The sequence below is a fragment of the Phycodurus eques genome, chromosome 7 (genome assembly GCF_024500275.1).
Source record: "Phycodurus eques isolate BA_2022a chromosome 7, UOR_Pequ_1.1, whole genome shotgun sequence".
Taxonomy (NCBI): domain Eukaryota; kingdom Metazoa; phylum Chordata; class Actinopteri; order Syngnathiformes; family Syngnathidae; genus Phycodurus; species Phycodurus eques.
In genome coordinates this window covers 9,405,110-9,431,909 of record NC_084531.1, presented here as the reverse complement: position 1 = coordinate 9,431,909, position 26,800 = coordinate 9,405,110, and the positions used below count along the sequence as shown (strand labels likewise).

General features: G+C 42.5%; 1 protein-coding gene across 4 annotated transcripts in view; it reads left to right on the top strand.

The window, feature by feature from the left end:
* The window catches only part of slc8a2b (solute carrier family 8 member 2b), a 74,332-nt gene that overhangs the window by 21,324 nt on the left and 26,208 nt on the right, over positions 1–26,800 (top strand). For all 4 annotated transcript variants that reach the window (XM_061682747.1, XM_061682748.1, XM_061682745.1 and 1 more), the window contains exon 2: positions 24,187–24,609. In XM_061682747.1, the coding sequence (XP_061538731.1) occupies positions 24,244–24,609 (366 nt within the window). In that variant the 5' untranslated portion in view covers positions 24,187–24,243. The remainder of the gene's footprint in view (positions 1–24,186; positions 24,610–26,800) is intronic.

Sequence of the window (26,800 nt, the reverse complement as noted above, 5' to 3'; positions counted from 1 at the left end):
ATGATTGAAGAGAAATGCTGGCTGGATGATGGACAAATGGATGGATGGACTGAAGGATGGCGAGATGAATAAATGGACAGCTGATAGACAGATTTCTGTTTTGATGACAGATAGAGGATTGAGGTAATGGATGAATGGTGGACAAATTGTTGGATGGATGATAGATTGATGGATTGATAATGGATGTCAAAGAAACAGTAGTTGGACAAAGCTGAGAGCAGACTGATTTGACCTTTAACAGGCCTTTTGATTGGCTGTAGCATCTTCATCCATGAATCATCTTCCAATCGTTCCCTGCTGTTAACAAGAGGACACGACCCTCGGTCTCTTTTATATGACAACATTCCAACAATAACAAGCTGAAGCTTTTATGCGTTTACGCTCGTTCTGCTGCTACTCGAGCGCGGCCAGTGAGCCTGTGCTGGGCCGTAACGGCTCCTGACAGCTAACTCGGCCTCTTATCAGTGCTCCTTTGATTGTTCTGTCGCTATACTTGTTCCTTTAACAAGGCAGTCCTGTCCACCTCTACCCAGCTCGCACCTACAACAAGCTGCCGCATCCTCAACACTTCACATTGGAACAGAGAAACCATCTGTGGACAAAAGTAATGGGACACATTCTTGTTCTGTCTTGTTCTTCTCTACCAAACTCATCCAAGCACACTTTTAAGAAGCCAGGGAAAAGAAAATAATATCCCATATCTGACCAATACAATTTTCCAAAATGTCTTTTCAGGCACAATTCAGGTGTGTGATCTAACCTCTGTCGATTCATTCATTGTTTTCATTCATGAGGGGTTCATTTAGGGCTAGGGATTAAGGTTTCAGATCAGGGTTAGGGAGACGGTGTCAGGTTCGGGTTTTCACGGTGCTGAACACGAGAAGGCGGAGGACCCATGTGCAGGGGAGCAGGGAGGCAAAGCGGGAGTGCTTGAATTTCAAAACAGGATTTCTTTACAAAAAAAATAAATAAATGGCAAACAAGGTACATGGAAAAATCTAAATACTACCTTAACAAAGTCCGAAAATCTTAATTCAAAGTAATAAAGAATCATGGAAAGCAAAATAATGACCACTAATTGACATGACAGGATATGGAAACACGGGCGAGGAGAACTGATGACATCTGACGGACAACAATGCAGCAACACAGACTGAAGGAAAACAGGGAACGAAATACAAACACACTGACGAGACAACAAGGAACACCTGGTCGAGACACGAGTGGCTGGAGGGAGCTGGTTGGTTGACACAAGGTAGAGGGTTGACCAGAACAGGTGGACACAATAACTAAATGAGCACACAAGACGTGAACAACATGAGACCACAGGAAGACATGAATCAGAATCAGAATCAGAATCTTCTTTATTTGCCAAGTATGTCCAAAAACACACAATGCCTCACAGTTCTGAGGACCTGGGTCCAATCCCCGGCCCCACCTGTGTGGAGTTTGCATGTTCTCCCCGTGCCTGCGTGGGTTTTCTCCGGTCACTCCGGTTTCCTCCCACATCCCAAAAACATGCATGAATTGGAGACTTTAAATTGCCCGTAGGTGTGAATGTGAGTGCGAATGGTTGTTTGTTTGTATGTGCCCTGCGATTGGCTGGCAACCGGTTCAGGGTGTACCCCGCCTCCTGCCCGATGACAGCTGGGATCGGCTCCAGCATCGCCCGCGACCCTAGTGAGGAGAAGCGGCTCAGAAAATGAATGGATGGATAGTTGGAGCCGCTCTAGTACGACAACAGACAGTCAATTGACAGAGAACACTATGGAGACATAAAGACATTGACAAAAAAACAGTCACTGAGCAGTAAAGGGTTGCTAGTTATCTGGTAATGCCGGTACGTTTTTTTTTGTGTCAATTGTGCAAAAAGATGCAGAGAAACAAAACTAAGTAGAATCTAAACTAAAACACAGACCAAAACATAGGGTCCTCAAATGGGTCTGGTGTGTTCTATATCGTTAGTTTAAATGTACTGTATGCGCTGATGTTATGGCAATACAGGTTTTTGCAGATTCACCTATTTGGGTCTATATTTATACCAAGATGCGAGACTAAGTAGCATCCATTTTTCAGCTAGGCGTGGTTTCATGCATCCAGTGAACACACCCTCAGCATTTGAGAGCAGAAACAACAGGCTAGATAATTCGTAATTTTGAAGCCTCATTTCTATATAGTTGGCAATTTAAAAAAAAAAAACATATATATTTATATATATTTTACAAATTTGGCACGGTTGTTAACAACACTCTTCTCTTTGGTCTTTCGTCTTCAAATTAATTACAAGAGATTTATTTTCACTTTCAAAGGGGATTTTAAACTTTAAAACGTGGCCGCAGCTTAATAGGAAGGTTCAGAAACGCATCTTAATGCCTTTGTCCATATTGTAGACCTCAATATACTGTAGCTCGAAGAAACAATATTATGACCAATCTGCGGCGCACCAGTGGTTGCATTTGAATGTTTTCACGCCCCTTTGGTACAATTTGCATCATCACTTGTGGTCAGTCGAGTTTTTGATGTCGGTCCTCTTGGTGTGACATTTGAAACTCGAGTTTCTGTTGTCTTCAGAGGATAAAAATGGACGTTAGCTTCGCAATTCATGCTCAAGTGGGCAGAAACGTTTACATAATGCTGTCAGGCTCATTTTATGCATGCATGTATGACTTTGTCTACGTGTGCCACTTCCTGCCTGTGTGTGAGTGTATGTGTGTGCTCACAGCAGTGTAATAACAAGCCACGACAAGATAAATGAGACCAAAGCGCAACACTTTGTCTCACTGGCCTGCTTAATCCACTTTAAGTTTCATTTAAAATCATGTTGTTGCTCGTATAACACAACGCACACACAGTATACAGCAGGTCGGCTATATGGTTGTGGGGATTCCATACATGGGGACTTCTTTTCTCTTTTGAGCAATCTTTCATCCACTGTTACCGTCTGCCTTTGTGGGGACGCACTCGCACGCTATCACACGTGCCAAGTTCGAACGCACACATCAAGGTCAGTGAATTTAAAACGAGCAGCAATGCAGTGCAAATTGGATTCAAGGATGACAAGATGGCGCCAGTTCAAAGCAAACAATCACACTCGCGCGCTCCCCAGTCATCGTCCCAGAGGGAGGCTGTGTCCTGTCACATGTCAGTGTGACGAGATAGGACGATAAAACATAGTTGTAATTGGATTTCTTGATTTGGTTTCAGGGCCACTGAAGCCTCGTGCTCCCCATGAGTTTCAGTCAGGTTAGTCAATGCAGCACAATGCGGGTATGTGCTAACGGACAAACTGACATTTCCATTTTGTCTATTTGTGAATGGACTGACAGATGCGTATGTGTAAATGAACAACCAGATCAGATCGTCCCATTTTGTAGCTGTAAGAGGCGATAGATGTTTACAACGGATGTACAGTATCTATGAATAGACAAAGACAGACGTTTTGCAGATGTGACTGGACAAACAGATGCAAGTAGACAAACCAACATCTGAATTATTTGAAAGGACCTGCAGGTGTTTGGTATATGTATATATGTAGCCTATATAAGAGAAATATAGATATTTACATGATGTGTGCACGGGAATGGAAGACATTTGCTTCCTTTCAACATTGTCCTGGTTCCCTGTCCACACACACACACCGGTCTCATCAATCACGTCCAATTGGTCGCAGTGCTTCTGTTTGTTTGCCTGTGCGATTGTATCACGTATCTCGTTAGCTGCCTGGATGCGACCGTGATGTCATCGCCCGTGCTGGCATTCAGTAATGTCACGCCTGACTTTAGCGTGAACGAGCAATACATCAACAACACAGCTTCGCCGGAATATTTGATCAATAATTCTCCATCAGGGTGCTATAACTTCACGTCTGTGACGGAAAGTGCCGGAAATCAATATGTCGTGTTGGGATTCCTGCATTAGGAAGGATGGGTGAGATTTGCAATACGTGCCTATGTGGATGGGCAGACGGATGTTTACATTTTGCTTATACAGTATGTGCAAGTACAGATGAGGTTAACAGTATGTGCATGTGAAAGGAGGCGACTATACATACAGTATTTACATCATGGGAACGGACAAGACAGAAAATGTGCAGACCAACAACAACAAAAGTCAAAGAAAACTGTGCTAAAGGTTAATTGGTAAAAGGCCAGCGAGCAGGGCGGAAGTGTAACCGGATAATGTCGCATCAGTCAAATGGTTTCTCGAGAGAGGTTTTGCGAGTGCAGCGAGTGGGTGTGAGCAAGGAAGGCAACCAGTTCCAACAGTTAATGAGACATTCAAATTGTTTCGTGTGCAAGGCAGAAAAGCGGCAAGGAAGACAGTTGGGCTGCGACGAGTTGCCGATCGAATAGTTTATTCCCAATGGCTTTGTGAGGTGAACAAACAGGTGTGTGCAAGGCAGACAATTGGTTTGGAAGAAATTTTAATTTAAACACAAACAGATGATGTCATGTCAATCAAATGGTTTGCCCTCGAGAGGCTTTTTCAAATTTATTTATTTCGTTTTTTAAGTTGAGCCAATGAGTGTGTGTGAGGCAGGCAAGTGGTGCGGAAGACATTTTGGTGGAACAATACACATATCGTGTCACTCAAGTAGTGAGCAAGTTTGTGTGTGTGTGTGTATGTGTATGTGTGAGGCAGGCCAGCGATGCGATGCCCGCATAATGTCAAATCGGTATTGCGAGCTGATTGGGTGGTTGTGTGTGCGAGGCGAGCAAGCGGTGTCGAAGACAATTCAGTGTCACCACATGAGATAATACAAAGAAGGAATAATGTGTTATATAGCTTTATAGTTTGTCAACTCGAGGTCGTCGCATGCCGTACTCTTGCGAGGAAATAGTCACCGGTTTGCGTGGCATCGCCACGGCGACGACGATGCTTAAACCGTAGGTCTCTGATGAGTTTTGCCCGGATACGGTGAGCGTGGGTCTGGTGTTTCCTAATTGGTTTCCCGGGAGGAGGCCAGAGGGGACTTGTCCATGCACACACGCATTCGCATGTACACGTGCACACACAGGAAAACACTGTGATCCATAACAAGGATTTAATTGGCGGCCATCGTCTCTCATGCGTGCTCGCACGCGCACGGGCATGTGCACGTGCACTTTAAGCCAGTTGAAGATGTTTTGGGCTAGTACACGCACACACACACACGCACACACACACACACACTCTCTCTCTCTCTCTCTCTCTATCTCTCTCTCTCTCACACACGCGCAAACACACACTCTCTCTCCCGCACACACACACACACACACACACACACACTAATGAGGTCATGAAGAGCAGAGATGGAATGGACGTTCATCTTTATCACCAATTAGCCTTGTAACCTGTCGAATCACACATTTATACACCACACACACACACACACGCACGCACATACACACACACGCACACACGTATACAGTATATGCAGCACCAGACACTTCATTAGGTACCCCTGCTAATGTAACCATAAAACACAAAAAACATACGTTTTGTTGGCTCCAAGAATGGTGGTCAGCATTTGTTTTGACTGAGCATTATAACATTTGGTAGACATGTCTACCATGGGTAGACCCACAAAAAAAGTCTCAAAAAGCCTTGCCTGAAAACACAAAGGAAGTCTGACACGTATGAGTTTAAAATGGCAATTTTAAGCTCATTTTGGACATTTTCAGGGCTCCTTGTATACTTGTATGCATGTATACCAGACAGATGGGTGACACCAAATTGTGAAAATGTTTAGTTTTTGTCATTGCATGTGGGCGGCGCACAGTGGTGAAGCTTGATAACTCGCCATAAAACGCAAAATCATTCTGTTCATTCATTTTTTCAAAATTCAGCCCCTTAAGCCTGTTTGACTTAAAATAAAATAAAGAAAATAAATACAAATTGGTAGGCATGTGCATCACCACAAAAAAAGTCTAAACAAGCCATGCCCGAAAAGACGGGAAGTCTGCCATTTTGGTTTGAAGCAGCCATTGTAGACTCATTTTGCCCATCGCGAAATAAGGCAACTGACATTTCTCTCAATTTCCTCTGTGCTCTGCTTTACTCCAGACACTCTTTCCTCTCTCTTCCTTCATATCCCCTCCCTTTTCTGCTTTCCCATGTTTATCTTCTCCGGTTCCATCAGAATGACTCCAGTGTCTTGTGTGTGTGTGTGTGTGTGAGAAGCTTCCATCACACAATCCCCCCAATCAGGATATCTAATCTCATCTAAATACGAATGACTGTAGGCTTCCGTGTCGGTTCTGGAAAGTAATGAGGGCAGAGAAAGACACCAGGACCATTGTAATTACTGAGGGTGGCTGGCGGGAGATGAATGGCTCAACGCACATGCGCACACACACACACACACACACACACACACACACACACACACACACACACGCTCAATAAGGTTTACAGAGCGATCATGGGGAGGTGGGAGTGAAAGAATGATGCTGGCACAAAATGAGGGAGGGAAATAAAGAGAATTTCTGTCATTTATGCTGCAGTGCTTTAATTCATTCTGTTTACACTGGGAGGTATCCCATTCGAATCTAGTTTTGATCCAGATCAAAGCTCAATTGACATCCGCAGGAATCCCTTCAGTGCTTTTTTGTTTGTTTTTGGGGGTTTTTTTTGGCACGTGTTTTGCTTTTTCTTTGGCTTTTTTTTATTATAAAAGAAGGAGTAGCTTTGTTATCCAAGCTAAATTAGTTTATTGGTTGTATCCGTTTATTATTAAAAGTGGTTAACTTCTTTTTACACTTGAGATGCAAAAATTGAGAAATTGTCAACATTTTTTTAACTTCTTTTAACGCTTATATTATGGCGGCAGCTTGATCCTGATCCCGTTATTTTGTCTGGGGGAGAATTTGCCCACTGAGCATTTACATGATCAAGAATATGATACTTGTTGCATTAGTTGACACAGTAGACATTTTAATTAATGAATTTTCCTAAAATCCATTAATTAAAATGTAATCATTAATTTTTTGTATAGATTTGTATTCATTTAGCTCATTAAAACGTGCTTACTGTAAATAATAAAGCAAAAAACACAACACAAAAAAATATATATTTATTTTATTGAATAATTGGTTGATTAGGCGACATGGTGGACGACTCGTTAGCACATCTGTCTCACAGTTCTGAGGATTCGCGTTCAATTCGGGCCTCACCTTTTTGGAATTTGCATGTTTGCATGAACTCAATGATACAGTGGTGCCTTGAGATACGAGTGAATTTGTAATAATACTACTTGTAATAATCTACTTGTAATAATACAGTAATCCCTCATTTATTGCGAGGGTTAGGTTATAGACCACTTCGCAATAGGTGACGATTTTCTTTTATGATTTTTTTTTATTTTTTTTTATCGGTACATATTTTAAAGCTGTATGAAGCTCTCCAGACTCTTATTAACCTTCCCGACACTCCTATGAAACTCTACCACTCGACCATACTCTTATAAACACTTTCTATACTCTTAAACACATTTTTTAAAACTTCTAAACATACAGTAATGCACAGTAGTATTTTCTCAGGTAGAAAGTCATGTAATTTTGACAAAATGAATTCTATTTTTCTTGGATAAAATTCTTCAGATTACTAGATTAGTGTCTATTGATCTATTTCTAGTCAGTCACTTCATTTCTATTGCGCAACGTGTCAGACCATAGTCCATAGACCACCTCATCCGAGTGTGAGTGCATTCTCATCTTGAGCGCTACACTCGCCAAACACATCGGATTTAAGGAATCAAGTGGGCCCAAGCACGGTTCCAACAACCTAGTCAGAAGCAGTTGTTCAATCTATCAGTTCTAACAAACGCTCCATAATGAGGACAGGGAGGAGGACGTGTCCTTCTGTTTGTCCATCGTGGCTACTTCCCACTCTGCCAGTTACATAAAGCCGACAGTGATGTCTTCCTCTTCAGAACACCCGTCGGCCTGGCTCTCATTTGCCGCTAATTGTGCTCAACTCCAATCAGCTTCAAGCAGTCCTAATTACTCAACATTGATGTCGTTGGTTGACACCCCCACCCCAATCCGCTCCTTTTGTTCTTCTCCCTTTCCTCGCTCGTTTGCTGGGGCAGGACGTGTTTGGTGCCTGGTCCTTCAATGGCGAATTACCCTGATTTAATCCACCTCTTAATACCAACACTGTCTCATCACAATTATAGAAACCATTAAGACTGTACAAAAATGCAATATAAAAGCTCTCACCTGTACCACATACATCATCTAGAGCAGTCCAGAATCAATATTTTAATACATGTAAATAAAATACAGCAGAGATGCTGATTATTAAATGTCTGAATTTGTCCAGAGAGCTACAGAACAGGTTTTGTTCTGACCAACCAATCAGAGGATGGAAAAATGCTGATGTCATCTAGGGTTAGCTCGGTGACCATGAAGACCAATTTGAAACCGGATAGGTTAAAGAAACAGTCCCATTGTTAAACTAGTTTAAATGACTTATTCAAAATGCCCTGGTCATATTACATTGACATGGCAACATGTAGCGGCTGAAATCTGATTGGACAGACAGAATCTAACATCCACACCCACACACTGGAAGCACTACAAGATGAAGAAAATAGACCGTTGCAAATCCATTACAATTGCATGGAACAAATACTAGAATGTAGGTAGTAAATGTAAGTCAGCACAGAAGGCTTTGCGAGTCTTGACGCTCACCACTGCTCGTTTGTTATTCGCCGCAACCGCTCGGCCTTTGTCCTCGCCCATCTTGTCTCCCGTCAGTCCAATCCCGCCTGCCAACCGCTTACATTTGCTCTTGAGATTTGCCCTGAAGACTTTGTCGTCAAGATCTGTGACCACAATGTTAATATGCACTTTTGCTCTGTTTTTGACTTGCACAACTTACAAGTGGCTCATTCACCGAGGTGTAAAAAAACCAAAAGTGAACATCTTCATGCAGACATCCGAGATTTAACAACGGCTGCAGGAAAAGCACCTCCCACATCGTATTTTCATTTAAACTGCAAATCCCGATGCAGGGAATAAGTGTGCCGATTTCATAATATTTTACATTCAGTGTATGGAGCACATACAGATAACGATCAGTAAATGTGCACGGTCCAATGAGAGCCAGTAGGTGCTTTTCCACCAAGCAGCCCAGGAACTTTGAGTTCCTGGTAGCAAAAGGTTCTTGTGGCCCATGTGGTTTGTGTTTCCATCACACTTAGTACAGGGTACAGTGGCTTAAGCAAATGAGGCTGATGTTGCTCAATACTGACACCTAGTGGATCTTTAAAAAACGCTGGTATTTCCAGCTTTCAAGTTAATGTCTTTTTTTATATCGTCATCTAAATTTCAAATAGTTTTGCTACCTTTAAAACCTAGCCCTGACCGACTGGTGAGCACATCTGCCTCAGAGTTCTGAGGACCGGGGTTCAAATCCCGGCCCCGCCTGTGTGGAGTTTGCATGTTCTCACTGTGCCTGCATGGGTTTCCTCCGGGTACTCCGGTTTCCTCCCACATCCCAAAAACATGCATGCTAGGTTGATTGAAGACTAAATTGCACGTCGGTTTGAATGTGAGTGCAAAAAAAGTACCTTATCCGGATAAGATTCACTAAATAAATGAAAAAATTATGACATCATGAACAGCTCTTAATCAGATTGTAAATACAACAGTGTGGAGTATTTGGTATCTGTAAATATGTTTGCATGAAAGAAAGAAAAAACACAGACTGTACATTGCAAATATTTATTTGTGAACGTACAAACACAGACAAAAAGCCGAGCTTCATTTCCTTGTCTTGCACTATGGCAAACACAGCTCGCCCCCTCAAAGAATTCCTGGTAGCTCTCGGATGACCCTAACCCACCAGGAGGAACAAAATAATCCACGAGGAACCTTCTGTACCCTGGTGGATTTTTTCAGTGGGGACACAGCGGGAACTCAAGCTATTAGGATAGCTGGGGACGTTCCTGCAAAGGTTCCTGTGGTGGGAAAACCCCTATTGATAGTAGCCAAACTCTGTTCTTGCACATTTCTTCTATCTACAGTGACTAGAAGGGAACATGATAGTCATGAAAGTCATTTTTTAAGATAAGGATTTGCAGTGTTAATATGATAGTTAATTATCTTAATTATCAAGGTGTATTTTTGAGGGAAAATAAAAAATAATTCAGATAAAACGTTACATTTCTTCCCCAAAAATATTTTGTATTCTTGAGGCAAAATTTCTAATCTTGTGAGCAGAAAGTTGTATATTTTTAATATTTGTTTTTAGATGACTTTTTTTTTTTTTATTTTTTTTTTTACAATTTTGAGACAATAATCTTGATCTCTACAAAAATAAAGTAAAAAAACAAAAACAAAATCAGGCAAATAAAATCAACAATGTTTTCCAAGAAGTTAGAAGTTAGTTTTCAAGGCAGCACAGCTGATGACTGGTTAGCACGGCTGCCTCACAGTTCTGTGGACCCGGGTTCAAACGCAGCCTCGCCTGTGCGGAGTTTGGATGTTCTCCCCATGCCTGTGAGGGTTTTCTCCGGGCACTTCGGTTTCCTCCCACATCCCAAAAACATGCGTGGTAGGTTGATTGGGGACTCTAAATTGTCCGTAGGTGTGAACGTGAGTGCGAATGGTTGTCTGTTTATATGTGCCCGGCGATTGGCTGGCGACCAGTTCAGGGTGTACCCCGCCTCTCGTACCCCGCCTCTCGCCCGGAGTCAGCTATGATAGGCGCCAGCGCGCCCTATGGCTGTAGGCCTGGCCACCAGGCGCTCGCCTTCAAGCTCCACCTCCAGGTCTGGCTCCAGACGGGGGCCACGGTGTCCGGGCAAGGGAAACCATCTTCCAGTATTTTTAAACATCATAAGGGTCTTTGGAGCTGTGCTTTGTCTGGTCCCTCACCTCACCTGTTTGTCATGGGTGACCCTGCCAGGGGCATAAAGCCCCAGACAACTTAGCTCCTAGGATCATTGGGACACACAAACCCCTGCACCACGATAAGTTGACAGCTGAAGGAGGGACAACTCGCAATATTATTGACTATTTGTATTGGCTGTCAGAACACGGACATATGAAGTCTATCCAAGTCTACTGACTGCGTCGCAAATGTTTATCAAGGAAAAGTTATTTTTAGATCTGTATCTTTATCATTTTAATACCACCCAGCCTTAATTTAAGACTCATTTTGACAAACCGTTGTAGCTGCTAAACAGTAGCCCACAGAGTACGCCACCTCATCGTTGGTGGCCCCTCCGAGATTTTTCCAGGGAAGCACGCGCTGGCCAAATTTTTTGCTCGCGTCATTACAATATCCTGTTTCAGCCGTTTTGTTGCGGCAGTAAGTCTTTCAGCCAAAAACCAAAAAAACACTTTTGGATCATTTCCGGCCAAGATATTCAGTGACCGAATTTTCGGTGCATCTCTAAATTTGATCAAATATGATGCAGGCCTCTTTCATATATAGATATAAATCGGATATGTATCTGATGCGACTGCAGTCTGGACGCTCAGGGCGCGCTCATCTGAAAACATTTTTTTTACCGGCATTACCAAATAACTAGCAACCCTTTACTGTTCAGTGACTGTTTTTTTAAAAAACAATTTTTGTCAATGTCTTTCTGTCTCCAAAGTGTTCTGTAAATTGACTGTCTGTTGTCGTACTAGAGCGGCTCCAACTTCCGGAGACAAATTCCTTGTGTGTTTTCTGAACATACGTGGCAAATAAAGATGATTCTGATTCTGATTCTGACCTATATGTCATCAAAAGGTAACAAACGTCAATTGTTTGACAAAACGGAAAGGCAATGGCTATCAAAGGAAAACAGTCAGTGGGTAAAAGAAGATGCTTTAGCACTGATAAATATGAGAAAATGTTGGCTCTGGTTGCACAAAATCCTCGAAATTGTCCCAAATGTGTCAGAACTGAGACCGACATGAGGGGCCATATTTACTTCCGTAAACAAACTGCGCCATATGGTGTCGTGTTTTGTGTACATGCGTGTCACTTTACGGATGCACTCCATTCACGTTAGAATCGTTTTTGTTGTGTGACATCTAAATAAAAAACATCGGATTTAACAAGAAATTCGAATTGGGTATCATACCCTGCAGTGTGAACGTAGGCTAAGACATTACAGTATTGCCAATATGACTTGTAAAATGCGGTTGGGCAGCAGAGCTCCCCGCCCCAACTTGCCATGGAAAAACAAAGCATTAAGTTTGCCAGCCATGTTCTTTTTTTAAATTGCACTTTCGAGCAAAAATTGCTGTGCGTCATATATCATGCTTAACGGCTGTATTTCATTTTGTAAATTATGTTTTAGGGTAAAAATGGCTGTGCCCCACGTATTCTGTCTATAAACAAGCAGTAGTGCAAATGTCTCTTTTTTGCAGGAACTAGCACAGTGAGCTTTTGGGCAAAAATGGCTGTATCAAAATGAGCCAATTATGAGATTGTTAAACTGTGTTATTTCAGGGTCTTCAAATAATGACGTTTCGCTGCATAATGATATCATCTATGTTATCCTTTAGTGACTCAATATTGAAACACTCTCAAGAGCCGCCAACCATCGACCCAGATCGCAGTCGATGCTGGTCAGATGAGTCACTGTAAAGCATCAGTAAAAGAGTCACTTTCTCTTGATTTTTCTTAATCAATTTGATGTGTAGCCTGGAGCTTTTAACTCTGCTAGTAAAACATTGATGGAACTATATCAGACAAAGACTAAATTGTTGTAAACTTTTGAACAGGACTTCAATTAAAAGGGGCCATCAGTCAGAAAGGTGTCAGGTCGGGGCAGGAGCAGATAATTGGAGGTGAACTTTAGAGTTTTCTGCCTCAATGAACATCCAATAGCATTTGCGTCGACATTTAGCCGCTGAGACCTTTACGTCAGCTGGTGACACCCCCCCCCCCGGGAGGAGAAAGAAAAGATCAGCGCAGGATAAATCATCATCCATCCATCCATTTTCTTTACCGCTTATCCTCACTAGGGTTGCGGGCTGCTGGAGCCTATCCCAGCTATCTTCGGGCGGGAGGCGGCGTACACCCTGAACCGGTCACCAGCCAATCACAGGGCACATAAAAACAAACAACCATTTGCACTCATGTTCACACCTACGGGCAATTTAGAGTCTTCAATCAACCTATCATGGTTCTCTGCTCTGCCTTTGTCTTCCTACTCTTCCTCCCCATCACCATAATCATCTTACACACCACCATCCTATGCTGTCGAGCCACACTCTCCCCTACCACTACCTTACAGTCGGTAACCTCCTTCAGATTACATCGTCTGCACAAGATGTAATCCACCTGCGTGCTTCCACCTGCGCTCTAGTAGGTCACCCTCTTTAGTTTGTTTCATGTTTTGTCAAGTTTGCCTGTGTCGTTGATGTCTTGTCATCTCATTTGTTTTTCGTCTGCACCTGTTCTCGTCAGCCCTCTACCTTGTGTCAACCAATCAGCTCCCTCCCTCCACCCACTCATGTCTTGTCCAGGTGTGCCGTTGTTGTCTCGTCAATTTGTTTGTATTTAGTTCCCCTGGTATGTTGATCCCATGTTGGGTCATTGTTGTTTCTGCAATTCATATTTCTAGTTTTGTCATGTTCCCTGTTGTGTGGCGCACTGAAACACCTCTGTAGGCCCTCCTCTGTCTCTAGACCAAACCTTTAGTCCTTGCATCACTTTGGATTTGAGATCAGCACAGCTGTTGAGTGTAAAATAAAGATTAGGGGATGATTCGTTGCTTGTCACATCGATAATGAGAAAGAAATGCCAACATGTTGGTAGTCGGACAAGTTTGGGCACCTCACACTCGAGCAGAGTATGCATGTGTATGGGACAAGCAGAGGATTTGTCGCAGTAGGTATGTAGTGTGTGTCGCGATTGTGACAAAAGATGACGCAAAATAGTCGAAAAGTAGAAGTACTGATTCAACTAAAAAGTAAATCTTAAAAAACAAACTCTGACAGTGGTGCCTGAGATACGAGTGTGTTAACTTACCAGTTTTTTGAAAGACAAGCCGTTGCTTGGCTGATTTGTTTGGGGTCTTAAGATATGAGTAAAAATCCAAGATATGAGTGCACTTCAGACCCCCATTGCTAGATAGCAGCAGCACGCTTCACAACATCTGGCCACCATCAATTTACATTGTTTTTTTTTGGGTTTTTTTTGCAGTGGAATGAAAATATCAATTGGTGGCACTAATGTGCCATTAAGACGGTTTGCCATCTGCCAATAAACCCAACAGAAGAAGAACAAGGATGGACGAAGCTTTAAGTGTACAGGGATCTCGTTTGATGTGCGTCCCATGTCTGAGATGCACAAAAATGAGCAGGGACGCATAAAGTACAATCAATCTGCTTTTTAGGACGCAGAGCTATGGCTTAGTACTCCATCGGTGGTGCTGGAAATCCAGCATATGATGTTTATTTATTTATTTATTTTTTGACGAGACACGACTATTTGGCACCCCGCCTCCTGCCCGATGACAGCTGGGATAGGCTCCAGCACGCCCGCGACCCTGGTGAGGATAAGCGGCTCGGAAAATGGTTGGATGGATGGACGACTATTTGGTCGCATATATGCACCCGGGTTTCTGAATGGTGCGGCAAAAAAAAGAGGGTGCATACAGGTGCTCAGTCATTTGAGGAAGAAAAAAAAACGTACGCGACTTGAAAGCACACACTTGAAACCCATCGTGGTCTCTAAAGCCAATCAGAGATAGTGAAGGACAGGGCAGGCAGGCCAGTCTAGTACCTGCACTCTTTTACTACAAAGCCACACTGTTGTAACACGTCCAGAATGTGGTTTGGCATTGTCTTGCTGAAATAAGCAGGGGCGTCCATGAAAAAGACGTTGCTTGGATGGCAGCATATGTTTCTCCAAAACCTGTATGTACCTTTCAGCATTAATGGTGCCTTCACAAATGTGTAAGTTACCCATGCCATTGGCACTAACACAGGCCCATATACCATCACAGATGCTGGCTTTTGAACTTTGCGTCCATAGCAGTCCGGCTGGTTCTTTTCCTCTTTGGCCCGGAGGACACGACGTCCACAATTTCCAAAAACAATTTGAAATGTGGACTCGTCGGACCGCAGAACACTTTTCCACTTTGCATCAGTCCATCTTGGATGAGCTCGGGCCCAGAGAAGCCGGTTGCGTTTCTGGTTGTTGTTTATAAATGGCTTTTTATTTTGCATAGTAGAGTTTCAAGTTGTACTTATGGATGTAGCGCTGAACTGTATTTACTGACATTGGTTTTGTGTTCCTGAGCCCATGTGGTGATATCCTTTACACATTGATGTCGGTTTTTGATGCAGTGCCGCCTGAGTGATCGAAGGTCACGGGCATTCAATGTTGGTTTTCGGCCTTGCCGCTTACATGCAGTGATTTCTCCAGATTCTCTGAACCTTTTGATGATATTATGGACCACAGATGATGAAATCCCTAAATTCCTTGCAATTGTACGTTTTTGTATTGTACGCAGTATAGCGGAACCGCGAAGCAAGAACCGTGATATAGTGGAGGATTAATGTATCTGTATTCTGTTATGATAAATTACAGGGACTAATTTTTCCCGGGCTGGGACTGATTGTTTCCATGACATGTGCATCCCGAGACTCGCATAGTCTCAAGTGTAAAAGGATCTTTGGGTATATTGGGTATATGTTTTGAGGTTATGTAGAGAGCAAATGTTTGTAATGTGTTTTTATACAGTACAAAATGTTGAGTACAAATTGTCTTATGTTGTTTTTGGGGGCTAAAACATATAAATGGCATTCCTATTCATTTCAATGGGGAAAGGTGATTTGAGATATGAGATACGATAAGGTACAAGCGTGGTCATGGATCGGCTAAACTTGTATCTCAAGATACCACTGTACTTCCTTACCATCTTTATATAATTACCTTACATGGCCCCTTGACTGGACTTTGGACACTCCCGGTGAATGGAACTGAGATTTTGGGTTTGAATTGGGCCGAAATCTGCTCAAAGTTCCTTTTTCGAGAAAAGTTTGTGTTTAGAAACCAGGCTGAACTGACCCACTTCTATGACTGTCAATCAATTTCTAGACAAAAGGAGCATTCACACTGGTGCAGAAACACAATAACAGCCCATGTGTGTCGATTCTTCACACATAGACATGCCATCCAGCAGGGATGTGATTGACACTTGTGAGTCAACCAGCCAGAAAAAGGCTGATGGCTTGAATAGGCGACCGCAGTGCATTGTGGGTAAAAATAACAATAATGGATCATTATGTCCAAAGGCGGCCGGAGCCGAGTTGTGATGAATGAGCATTGTAGAGGCCATTAGTGAACAAGCATGCATGTGAATACGACTATTGTGGCAGTCATGTTTTTTTTATGTTAAGTAATGCTGGTGCTCCAATCAGACTACATAACAGAAAAAAAACCTACAGTGTATTTAAACAAAATGAAAAATTTGCGATTCATTACAAGCAACATGATGCAATGGATGGATGGATATTTGGACATATGAGGTTTCCGCCCAACAGCAACAATTTATTTTATTTTACTTTTATAGCTCGCGAGAGGAAACTTACAAGTGTATGCATTTCTCTGTGAGTCTGCAAATGTGTTATTCAGTGGAAGCAATGACCTCAGGAATGCTCTGAAAATATCCAATATGTTAAAGTGCAGTGTGCTAAATTAAACATGAAACGGGAAGTCATTTAATAGCTCACACTATTGATTAGACAATAATAAACATTTGGCAGCGGGAGGGCTTGCTAGCTTTCTTGTTGCTTGCTTTGCTTGCTCAAAGTCTTTAGTTAATGAAAGTAGTGCAGCTCTTCATTAGAGTGCACCTGTCAAAGTGCCTGAAAAGCACTTTTAGCAAAAAAGTGACCTGCTCCATCTCCATGACGACTCACAAAATAGTTTTGTCTGTGTGTGTGTGTGTGGTTGTGTGTGTGTGTGTGTGTGTGTGTGCGTGCGAGTACATGCATGGAATGAATGTTGCGGTAACTTGTCAAAATGGTGCTTGCTTGCCCGTGTTTTCTCACAAGAGAATGAGACACCAAGATCCAGGCTAAATGGGAAGACAAAGAAATAGACTGCGGAATAAAAACACACACGCACACACACACAAACAAATTTGTATGCATACACACATACTTGTGTATACATACACACATACATACACACGTCATATTTCCAAATTAACTTACACTTGTTGTTCATGCACAAAGTCCACTGCATCCTACTGAGAGCTGCTCCTAATATTATGACTTATATTTGGAATACTGTGGATCGTCGCACACTCACTCGTCGGCAGCTGCAGATTCAACTATTAGCAGATTTTTTTTTTTCTCCAATTTTTAAACATTTTCTTGGGGGTGGGGGACCAAAATTATGTTTTCTTCTATATTAGTGAGTCACAATTTCACAGTTGCACATCAGTCACTACAGTGGAAAACTATTCCAAAATGTTCTTATTTTTGCATGTGTCTAAATGTCAACCCTGTGCATCAGTCATTATATTGGACAGATATTCAAAATGTGTTTTCTTCTATACGCACGAGTCTTGATGTCAAGGAGAGTAGAACCTCCTTTGTTGAAATTTGTAACTGTTTGCAACTGTTGGCATTGGAAATATGAAATAATGTTTCCATTTGAGGGCGGCACGGTGGCCGACTGGTTAGAGCGTCAGCCTCACAGTTCTGAGGACCCGGGTTCAATCCCCGGCCCCGCCTGTGTGGAGTTTGCATGTTCTCCCCGTGCCTGCGTGGGTTTTCTCCGGGCACTCCGGTTTCCTCCCACATCCCAAAAACATGCATTAATTGGAGACTCTAAATTGCCCGTAGGCATGATTGTGAGTGCGAATGGTTGTTTGTTTCTATGTGCCCTGCGATTGGCTGGCGACCAGTTCAGGGTGTACCCCGCCTCCTGCCGCGATGACACCTGGGATAGGCTCCAGTACGCCCGCGACCCTAGTGAGGAGAAGCGGCTCAAAAAATGGATGGATGGATGTTTCCATTTGAGGTCTAAAGTGTTGCCATTGTAAAATGTTCAGTCAGGCTACACCAGCTGGAGGCGCAGATATGAAAAAGAGCTTTCGTCCCCAGAGAGGACAATGCAGCTGAAGCTCAGTTGTCAGGCATGTTCACATCTGACCCACGTGCACCAACCAGGGAGAGAAAACAACAACAACCCTGGTGTGCTTTTGTATGTGTGGCTGAGTGTGTGAAACACCATCTGCTGGGGACAGTATTGCTTTTTATCCCTCTGATATGTCTCATTGATATTTAATTGACAAGTTTCTGCTCTTTAAACAATTTGGGACTCGCTCGGTAATTAATCAGCATGCACAATTTGGAGGATTGGTTGTCAAGGAATACCATTACAACTGAACAGAATGGAATTAGCGAGCGGTGACAGAGAAGTCAATGAATCCTCGTAATGACTGATTCACATCTTTAACATCAATACTAATGCATAGTAGAAGAGAACAGCTTTTGAATACCTACTGTATGTCCACTGTAGTGACTGATTGCACAACTGTGACAGCTAGATGCGTGTATGAAGACTAAAACTACTCTTTAATACACTATAGCTGTCCGCGATAGTGACTGATGTACGTTTTCATCATGACTCACACATATTTAAGAAAACTGCTTTTTGAATAGCTTTCCATTGTGGTGATGGAGCCATAACTTTATCATGATGACTCACACATTTCAAAGCAAACTGATTTTAATAGTTGCGCAGAGTGTAGTGACTGATGCATGACTGTGATATGACTTGTGTGTGTATCGACGAAAACTCCTTTTTAATAGCTGTCCACTGTAGGTACTGATGCACAATGTTATCATGATAACGCACACATTTAGAAGAACACAGCTTTTACAATAGTTGTCCTCAGCAGATGTCAAAAATCATGATGTGAATGAGAAGGATTTATCTTTCACACACGTTGAAGGTCCATCAGCAGCTTTATTATTTGCCAGCTTAGAGACAATCTTCCCCTCGGCAGAGCATTCCACGCTCTGTGTTTGTCTCTGCATCTGTTTTAGGGTGTAAGCCCACTTGAAGACGATGGCAATTCCTGCATGCTAAAGGACAATTTCACGCACATTAGTGTGTTTGTGTTGGACTTTGGAAAACGAAACGTCGAAATGAGGTGAAGAGAGGCTCAAAGTGCACCACGATGCCACTTTTCATTGCCTCTGTGAGATCAATGTTCTCACAGCTTTACATTTTTTTTAATTACGGTTTTAGTCACAAAGTCTCTTTCTGGGCGCCGTGCTGTAACTAAAAATGTGGCAGGCTCACAATGGACAACAAATGAATAACAGCTGAATCAATTAGTTGGAATGTTAGGAACACCTCTCGCTATCAATGCATCAATCAAACTTAAATGTTCAGCACATTTCTACTGCTGCAAACTACAACAATAATAGACAATAATGTTACAGTAATACCTCTAGGTATGTGTCAATCAGATACAAATGACCTTTCAGCCCCAAAGCTGGTTTGACTTAGCAACATGAAACTTGGTAGACATGCTGATAATGGGTAGACTCACAAAAATAGTCTCAATGCTCGAAACCACAAAGGAAGTCAGCCATTTTGGTTCAAAGCGGTCATTTTACGGTCATTTGGAATAATTTCAGGGGTCCTCCAAAGAGTCCTTGTACAACAGATTATGTTTGATTGCTCCCAAATTTGAACCACATATATGAGACAAATATACAACACTAAAGTGTGAAGAATTTGAGGTCATTGTGTGTGGACAGAGCATTGGGGTATGATGGTAGCGCATCCTGGATTTTTCGTTTGTAAATTCAGACCCTAAAGCCAGTTCGACTTTAGCAATGTGAAATTTGTCTATTATGAGTAGACCCACAAAAAGACTCAAGAAGCCATACCTGCAAACACAGAAAATTGATTTCAAGTGGCCATTGTATAATCATTTTACGAGCCATTTACAGGGTTCCTTCGAAGAGGAACTTTTATTGCCATAGAAAAAATATTAATGAAAACAGCTCATAAATGTTTTGAAAATTGAGCCCCGGAGCCAGTTTTATAGAGCAACATAAAATCTGGTAGCCACTTCTAACATAAGTAAACCCACAAATAAGTCTCAAAAAGCCATGCCACAAAGGACACCAGAAGTCTGCCAATTTTGGTCCGAAGTAGCCATTTTATGCCCATTTTGGCCGTTTCCAGGGTTCCTTCACAGACTAACTTGTCCTAGAGATTGTGTGGAATGGCTTTTGTAGCAATTTGAAGCACGTACACAAGACAGATGGGTGACACAAAATCATTACGATTATAATTTTCATCACTGGCCGTAGCATGGCAGCAGAGTTTAATGACTCGACATAAAACAGGAATATCTAATAACTCAGCTCCACAAGGTCACATCTTGATCAAACGTCTTGTGAGTTGCAGCCCTGAAGAGATGCATCAGCGGCCCATTCTATGGAAAGTGATGACTGTAAATTTGCGATGCTAAATGTGTGTAGTTACTGTATTATTTATGAAATATAATTTTTCTTGCTCCTGTTATTAAAACAAAAAGTGATAGACATGATTGTTCAGGGATCAAGAGTGCATACTATAATATACTGTAACCACGACTGACTGAATAATGAATGCCAGCATATGGAAGTGAGTGGGAAGGAGCTTTGGAGAGGTACACGGACAATCTGTCAGCTCTGTCGATCCGCCAGCGACATGGCGGCCCGAGGGCTACCGAGTTGCTAACGCATACGATTGCAAAGGTGCCGCAGAACACACTTGATATCATCATTAGGGCCCGAGAGGGAGGTGCGAAAGCCCTCTTGGAATCGCTGTTCATATTATTTCCGTGAATGAAGTGCCTTTTTGGTGGCCTCAACATGCACTAAACTCACCAATTTTGGACATGTTTGTATTTTAGGGGTTGTATAGGCATAGGCAATTTTTTATGTTAATGTTAACAAAAATAACAGATTTTATTCCAGTATTTTCCTAAATTCCTCCGCATAAAATGCATGAATTGCAGCAATCTGGAAATGATCCAAACTATGATTGCTCAGCCTTGGTGGAGGTCTGCAATAACATTCTAATTTAACATTATATTCACAATGCATTTATTGTCCCCTCTGTTATTTATATGATTACATTTTAAAGATCTGGCGTGTGTGCGTGAGTATGTTTGTGTGCATGTGTGTGTGCTGAACAAGCTAGACCGACAGCTCTTTCTCCTCCGGTTGATGAATAGAGGTTTGCTCTCTTTTTCTCTCTCTCGAAAACAACCCCCATCTCTCTGCCATCGATCGATTGCCCCTCAGGATCTCTGCCCCTGTCGGCACGGCAACAGACTGCGCCTGTAATCCGTCAACACCTTCACAGTTTTGTCAGTCAAATCTGGTTCACATTTCTTCATAATAATTTCTTTGTTTAAGCTGAATGATGAATCTGTATGCCTTTTTATGCCAAAACGGTTTTGCTGTGCAACAGGGGAATTTGATGTACTCCCCCTGGTTATTTGTATTGTGATGGATATTTGCTGGAAATGCCGTTGCACCGAACAAAGTTTGAGAGGTGATAGACAGATATAAAAGTCTGAACAGAGCAAAACAAAACAACAACAACAACAACAATAACAGTATAACAACAATAACAGTATAACAACAGCATATGACAACAATAATGTTATTTAAGAGTTGGCTATACCCTGGGAGGAAGAGATCTAATGAGTGGCAAATAGGACAGGACAGGACAAGGGTAGGTTGTGATTTTTTTTTTGACATTTCAACCCCCGAAGCCAGTTCCAATTAGCAACATGAAATTAGGTAGGCATGACTGTCATGAGTCGACCCACAACAAGTCTCAAAATGCCATGCTAGAAAACACAAAGAAAGTCTGCCATTGTCCTTTCAAACAGTCATTTTAGGGACATTTAGGCCATTTCCAGGGGTCGGGCCTTCAAAAGCGAATTACTACAAAATATTTTATCTGATTTCTACCGAATTTTACCCACGCATAACAGACACATTGTCACGGTTTGTACCAAACGGTATTGGACGGTACCCAAAAGCAGACTGAGACAGAGGAAGCAGTTGGAAGGGGTATATTAGGGTGAAGAACAAGGTCAGGAATTCCAAGGCGTGATGGTGGGCCGTAGGATCGGGGAGAATGCGGGACACTGGAGCGTGAGCAGGTGAATGAACTTGGCAATGTGGCTGGAGCGAGCATCATATCATGGCAGGAGACACAGGAGGGCACTGGAGGAGGAACAACAACAGGGAATAAGTTCAAGCACGGATATCAGAGAATCTATTCTTACGATCGAGAGCAGTGCAACATGCAAAGCAAAAGCCATTTATAAACAACACCCAGAAACGCAACCGGCTTCTCTGGGCCCGAGCTCATCTAAGATGGACTGATACAAAGTGGAAAAGTGTTCTGCGGTACAACGAGTCCACATTTCAAACTGTTTTTGGAAATTGTGGACGTCGTGTCCTCCGGGCCAAAGAGGAAAAGAACCATCCGGACTGTTATGGACGCAAAGTTCACAAGCCAGCATCTGTGATGGTATGGGGCTGTGTTAGTACTAATGGCATGGGTAACTTACACATCTGTGAAGGCACCATTAATGCTGAAAGGTACATACAGGTTTTGGAGAAACATATGCTGCCATCCAAGCAACGTCTTTTTCATGGACGCCCCTACTTATTTCAGCAAGACAATGCCAAACCACATTCTGCACGTGCTACAAAAGCGTGGCTTTGTAGTAAAAGAGTGCGGGTACTAGACTGGCCTGCCTGCAGTCCAGACCCGTCTCCCATTGTAAATGTGTGGCGCATTATGAAGCGTAAAATACGACAACGGAGACCCCGGACTGTTGAACAGCTGAAGCTGTACATCAAGCAAGAATGGGAAAGAATTCCACCAACAAAGCTTCAACAATTAGTGTCATTTATTGAATGTTGTTAAAAGAAAAGGTAATGTAACACAGTGGTAAACATGACCCTGTCCCAGCTTATTTGGAACGTGTTGCAGCCATAAAATTTTAAGTTAATGATTATTTGCTAAAAACAATAAAGTTTATTAGTTTGAAGATTAAATATCTTGTCTTTGTAGTGTATTCAATTAAATATAGGTTGAGGTATTCTGTTTTTATTTATGTTTAACACAATGTCCCAACTTCATTGGAATAGGGGTTGTACAAACGTAGAATAATTGGCACCTCTCAGTATTCTTTGACATTTCAGTCACCGAAACCAATTCAACTGCATTGAAACGTTTAAATTGCTTCTCTTTAAACTTCAAAAGGGCCAGGAAGTGGTCTCTCTGCGCTCGCTGCTCAAATGAGTCTCTTTTATTTTGACAAACACTCCTCTTTAAATTACTTTATTCATTAAAAGGATGGATGGCACTCGCTTTCTTCGCGCCCTTAATGGATGACAATAAACTCCTCATTTCATGATTTAAATGCCACCTCCGTGGCAAACACATTTCATTCATTGTTTTTTTTTTTTTTTTTTTGCATTCCTACTGTTATTAATTTTACGAAGCTCAGTGAAGAGACCTGAAGTCAAAATGTTATAATAATGAGGTGACGTCAGGACACCAACAACAGATTTTTATTAGGTTGCAACAAGTCAGTAATCTTGAGTCCAACTGGGTTGACATCTAATTTGGGTAAACAATAAATGGACACAAGCTTTCGGAAGAAATTTAGTAGGCATGTGTTTCATGAGTAGACCCACAAAGAAAACGTCGGGACAGTCCGTTCGGTGTTCACGGGGGACTTAAAAACAGTCCTGAGAACCGTCTGTCTTCTCATCACATTTCCACAGGTTCCTACAGAAAACATGCACCTGCTGCTGTTTGAAGGGTCATGGGGGAATCTTCAAACAGTGAAAGAGTGAAACATCAAGAATGATCAAACATACAAAACATAAGTCAGAGGGTTGACCAAAAAAGAAAGTACATCCAATGGAGCACATCAAAATACACTTTCCCTTCTCTCTGAAACATTGATTAAGGATTATGAATATATTTACTAATGTCAGAGAGGCTATTAATACATTTTAAATAGATGTGTCGTTCATAATGTCATAGAGATAATTATATGAAGGATTTTCTTGGCCCGGGTCAATATTGACCGGGAACATACTTTGTGTGCATAGAAAATGATCAGCATGTGAGGGTTATGCTTTTATTGACAACTTCCTTTTCTTTGTTTCTGTCTTGAAGGTGAACTAGCATCTTTGCCTGCAGTCATCCTTCGTGTGCCCTCCAGGTAGGGCTGCCATGTCTCAACTTGCCTTGCCCGTCCCCCTCCTCCTTCCCCTCTTGGCCCTCCTCGTTGTGTCCTCTGTGCCACAATGCCAGTCAGAGTCCCAGCGGGGGACGGTGGTCTCAGCCTCCATGCTGCCCTCTTCCCTGCCTTCCGCCGGGCCATATGGAAACAGCAGTTTGCCGGCCAAGGGGAAGTGCGACGACGTGACTGTGTGCAAGCCGGGCATCCTGCTCCCCGTCTGGCGGCCCAACCGGCCCGGCCTCGGAGACCAGATCACCCGGGCGGTGGTCTACTTTGTGTCTCTCATGTATATGTTCCTGGGCGTGTCAATCATCGCCGACCGCTTCATGGCGTCCATCGAGGTCATTACATCACAGGTGAGGTCATTTTTTCACAGTTTTTGGTGCACGAACTCCATGGAAATGGAGCATCTTAACCACCAAACGCACTGTGATGTGCCAAACCTGCAAAAAGCATGGAGCATGATCTTTAAGTTTGATGACTCCTGGTAGTGCCTCCTAAAATTTTGAGAAAATTCAACCCCTGACGGTCGTTTCACTTAGCAACCCAGAATTTGGTAGGTACTGTATGTCTCTCATGAGGAGACCGACAAAAAAGTCTCGTAAAGCCATGCCCTTAAACACACAAGAAAGTCAGCCCTTTTGGTTTGAAGCGATGTCCATCTACGGCCATTTTGACCATTTTTAGGGGTCATTCAAAGACAATCTGCTATTAGTACAGTAAAGAACTGATCGCCATAGTAACAATCTGACCTAACTCAGCCACCTGGTCGATGGCCAGCAAATGGCATGTTCTATATCAACCCGTGACACTAAGGCCCATGAGGCGATAAACCGGCTCAACCCTTCTGTGAACGGTCCAGCCGCTTCCTGAGTTTGGAACAAACCAAGCCTTACGAGACCTGTTTTGGACATCTGAGACTGCCCCAAGGATTTCCCATGAAAAGCTTATCTCATTTACGCTGCACACGTGTTTGTTTCTTTGTTTTTCCAAGGTAGCCCCAACGCAAGTTTCATTTAGCAGCATAAAATTCGTCAATCATGGGTACATCCATAAAAAAGTGTAAAGAAGCCATGCCCTAAAGCACAGAGGAAGACTGTCATTTTGATTTGAAGCTGCCATTTTGTAGGCATGTTGGCCTTTCAAAGAGGAACTTGTCCTAGTGAGTTTGTCTCTTTGCTACCCAAGCAGGAGAACTTACTAGATATGCTACAAAATTTTTACTGAAATTAGATATTTCACCATTGTGTGTGAGCATGACAGCATAGATTGATGATGCTTAGTAGCGCCTGGGATCTCGGGAAAATTCAGCTCCCGACACCAGATTCACTTAGCAACATGGAATTTACCTGGCCCTATGTGAAAAAGTAATTTCCCCGCTGGTTAAATCACAAATTAATTGTGGCTAATCACAATTTTTGGTTCATTTTCACTGATCACACCCAAGCATGATTACCTCCAGACCTGTTCAATCAAAAAAAATCATTTAAACATAATCTTTCCCAACAAACTTCAGCCGGACAAAAGAGCTAAAAAAGCTGCAACAAAATGATATATACAATACAAAGAAATTCCAGAACAGTCGAGAAATAAAGTAATGGACAGAAGACAAAGCCATTTCTAAAGCTTTAGGATTCCAGCGAACCATAGGGAGAGCAATTAGCCTCACATGGAGTAAACACAGAACAGTGGTAAACCTTTCCACGAGTGGCCGGCCTACAAATATTACCCCAAGAGAACAGCAATGACTGAACCAGGAGGCCACAAAGGAACTCAGGACAACTTCTAAAGAACTCGCCTCAGTTAAAGGCCAGAGGACAAAGATGTTAAAAATGTTCTTGATTTCCCCCTTTACAAACCACATCTGCCATTTTTAAGTGATTATACAGCAGATATACAGCAGTTAAATCAATAAATATGATTTAGAATGCGCCTTCTGCTTTTTGCATCGAGCGCCTTCCAGTCTTCGGCTATATCCGGCGCTGTGACGTCACACGAGTCAAGCAGCTTGTTCAACAGACACAGCAAAGACTTTCTGTGCGGCGTGTTATAAAGCTACTTGAGCGAAGGCCACACAATATATAGGAATACTGCATCCTATGTAAAAGCTTGTGCCGTGTCACTGAAACATATGTGAATACATAATACATATAGTCGTGCTAAAAAATATTGGCACTCCTGGGGTGCCATTATTTCTAGCCATAAAAAGACATGCTTTTGACATACCGTCACATCGAGCCAGTTTTCTTTCTTTTTCTGTTGTACAGCTGCTTCTTGGCTGCTCGTCATCGTCACTGTCAGGTTCCGACCTCCTGATCGGCTCAAACATGCACAGTTTGACAATGCCAAGCACAGTTGGGTGCTCCTGCGTGTCGAAATACTCCTCTTCCTCATATCCCAACACATCGCTGGCCATTGCGTATAGAGTGTAGTGTTTGCCAATTGCAATGTTACGTCGTGATGTTTGGTAATGTACTGTGTTCTACTCTGTCAAAGCACTTCGTGAACATTTGTTTTTAAAGATGCTACACAAATAAAGTTATTGTT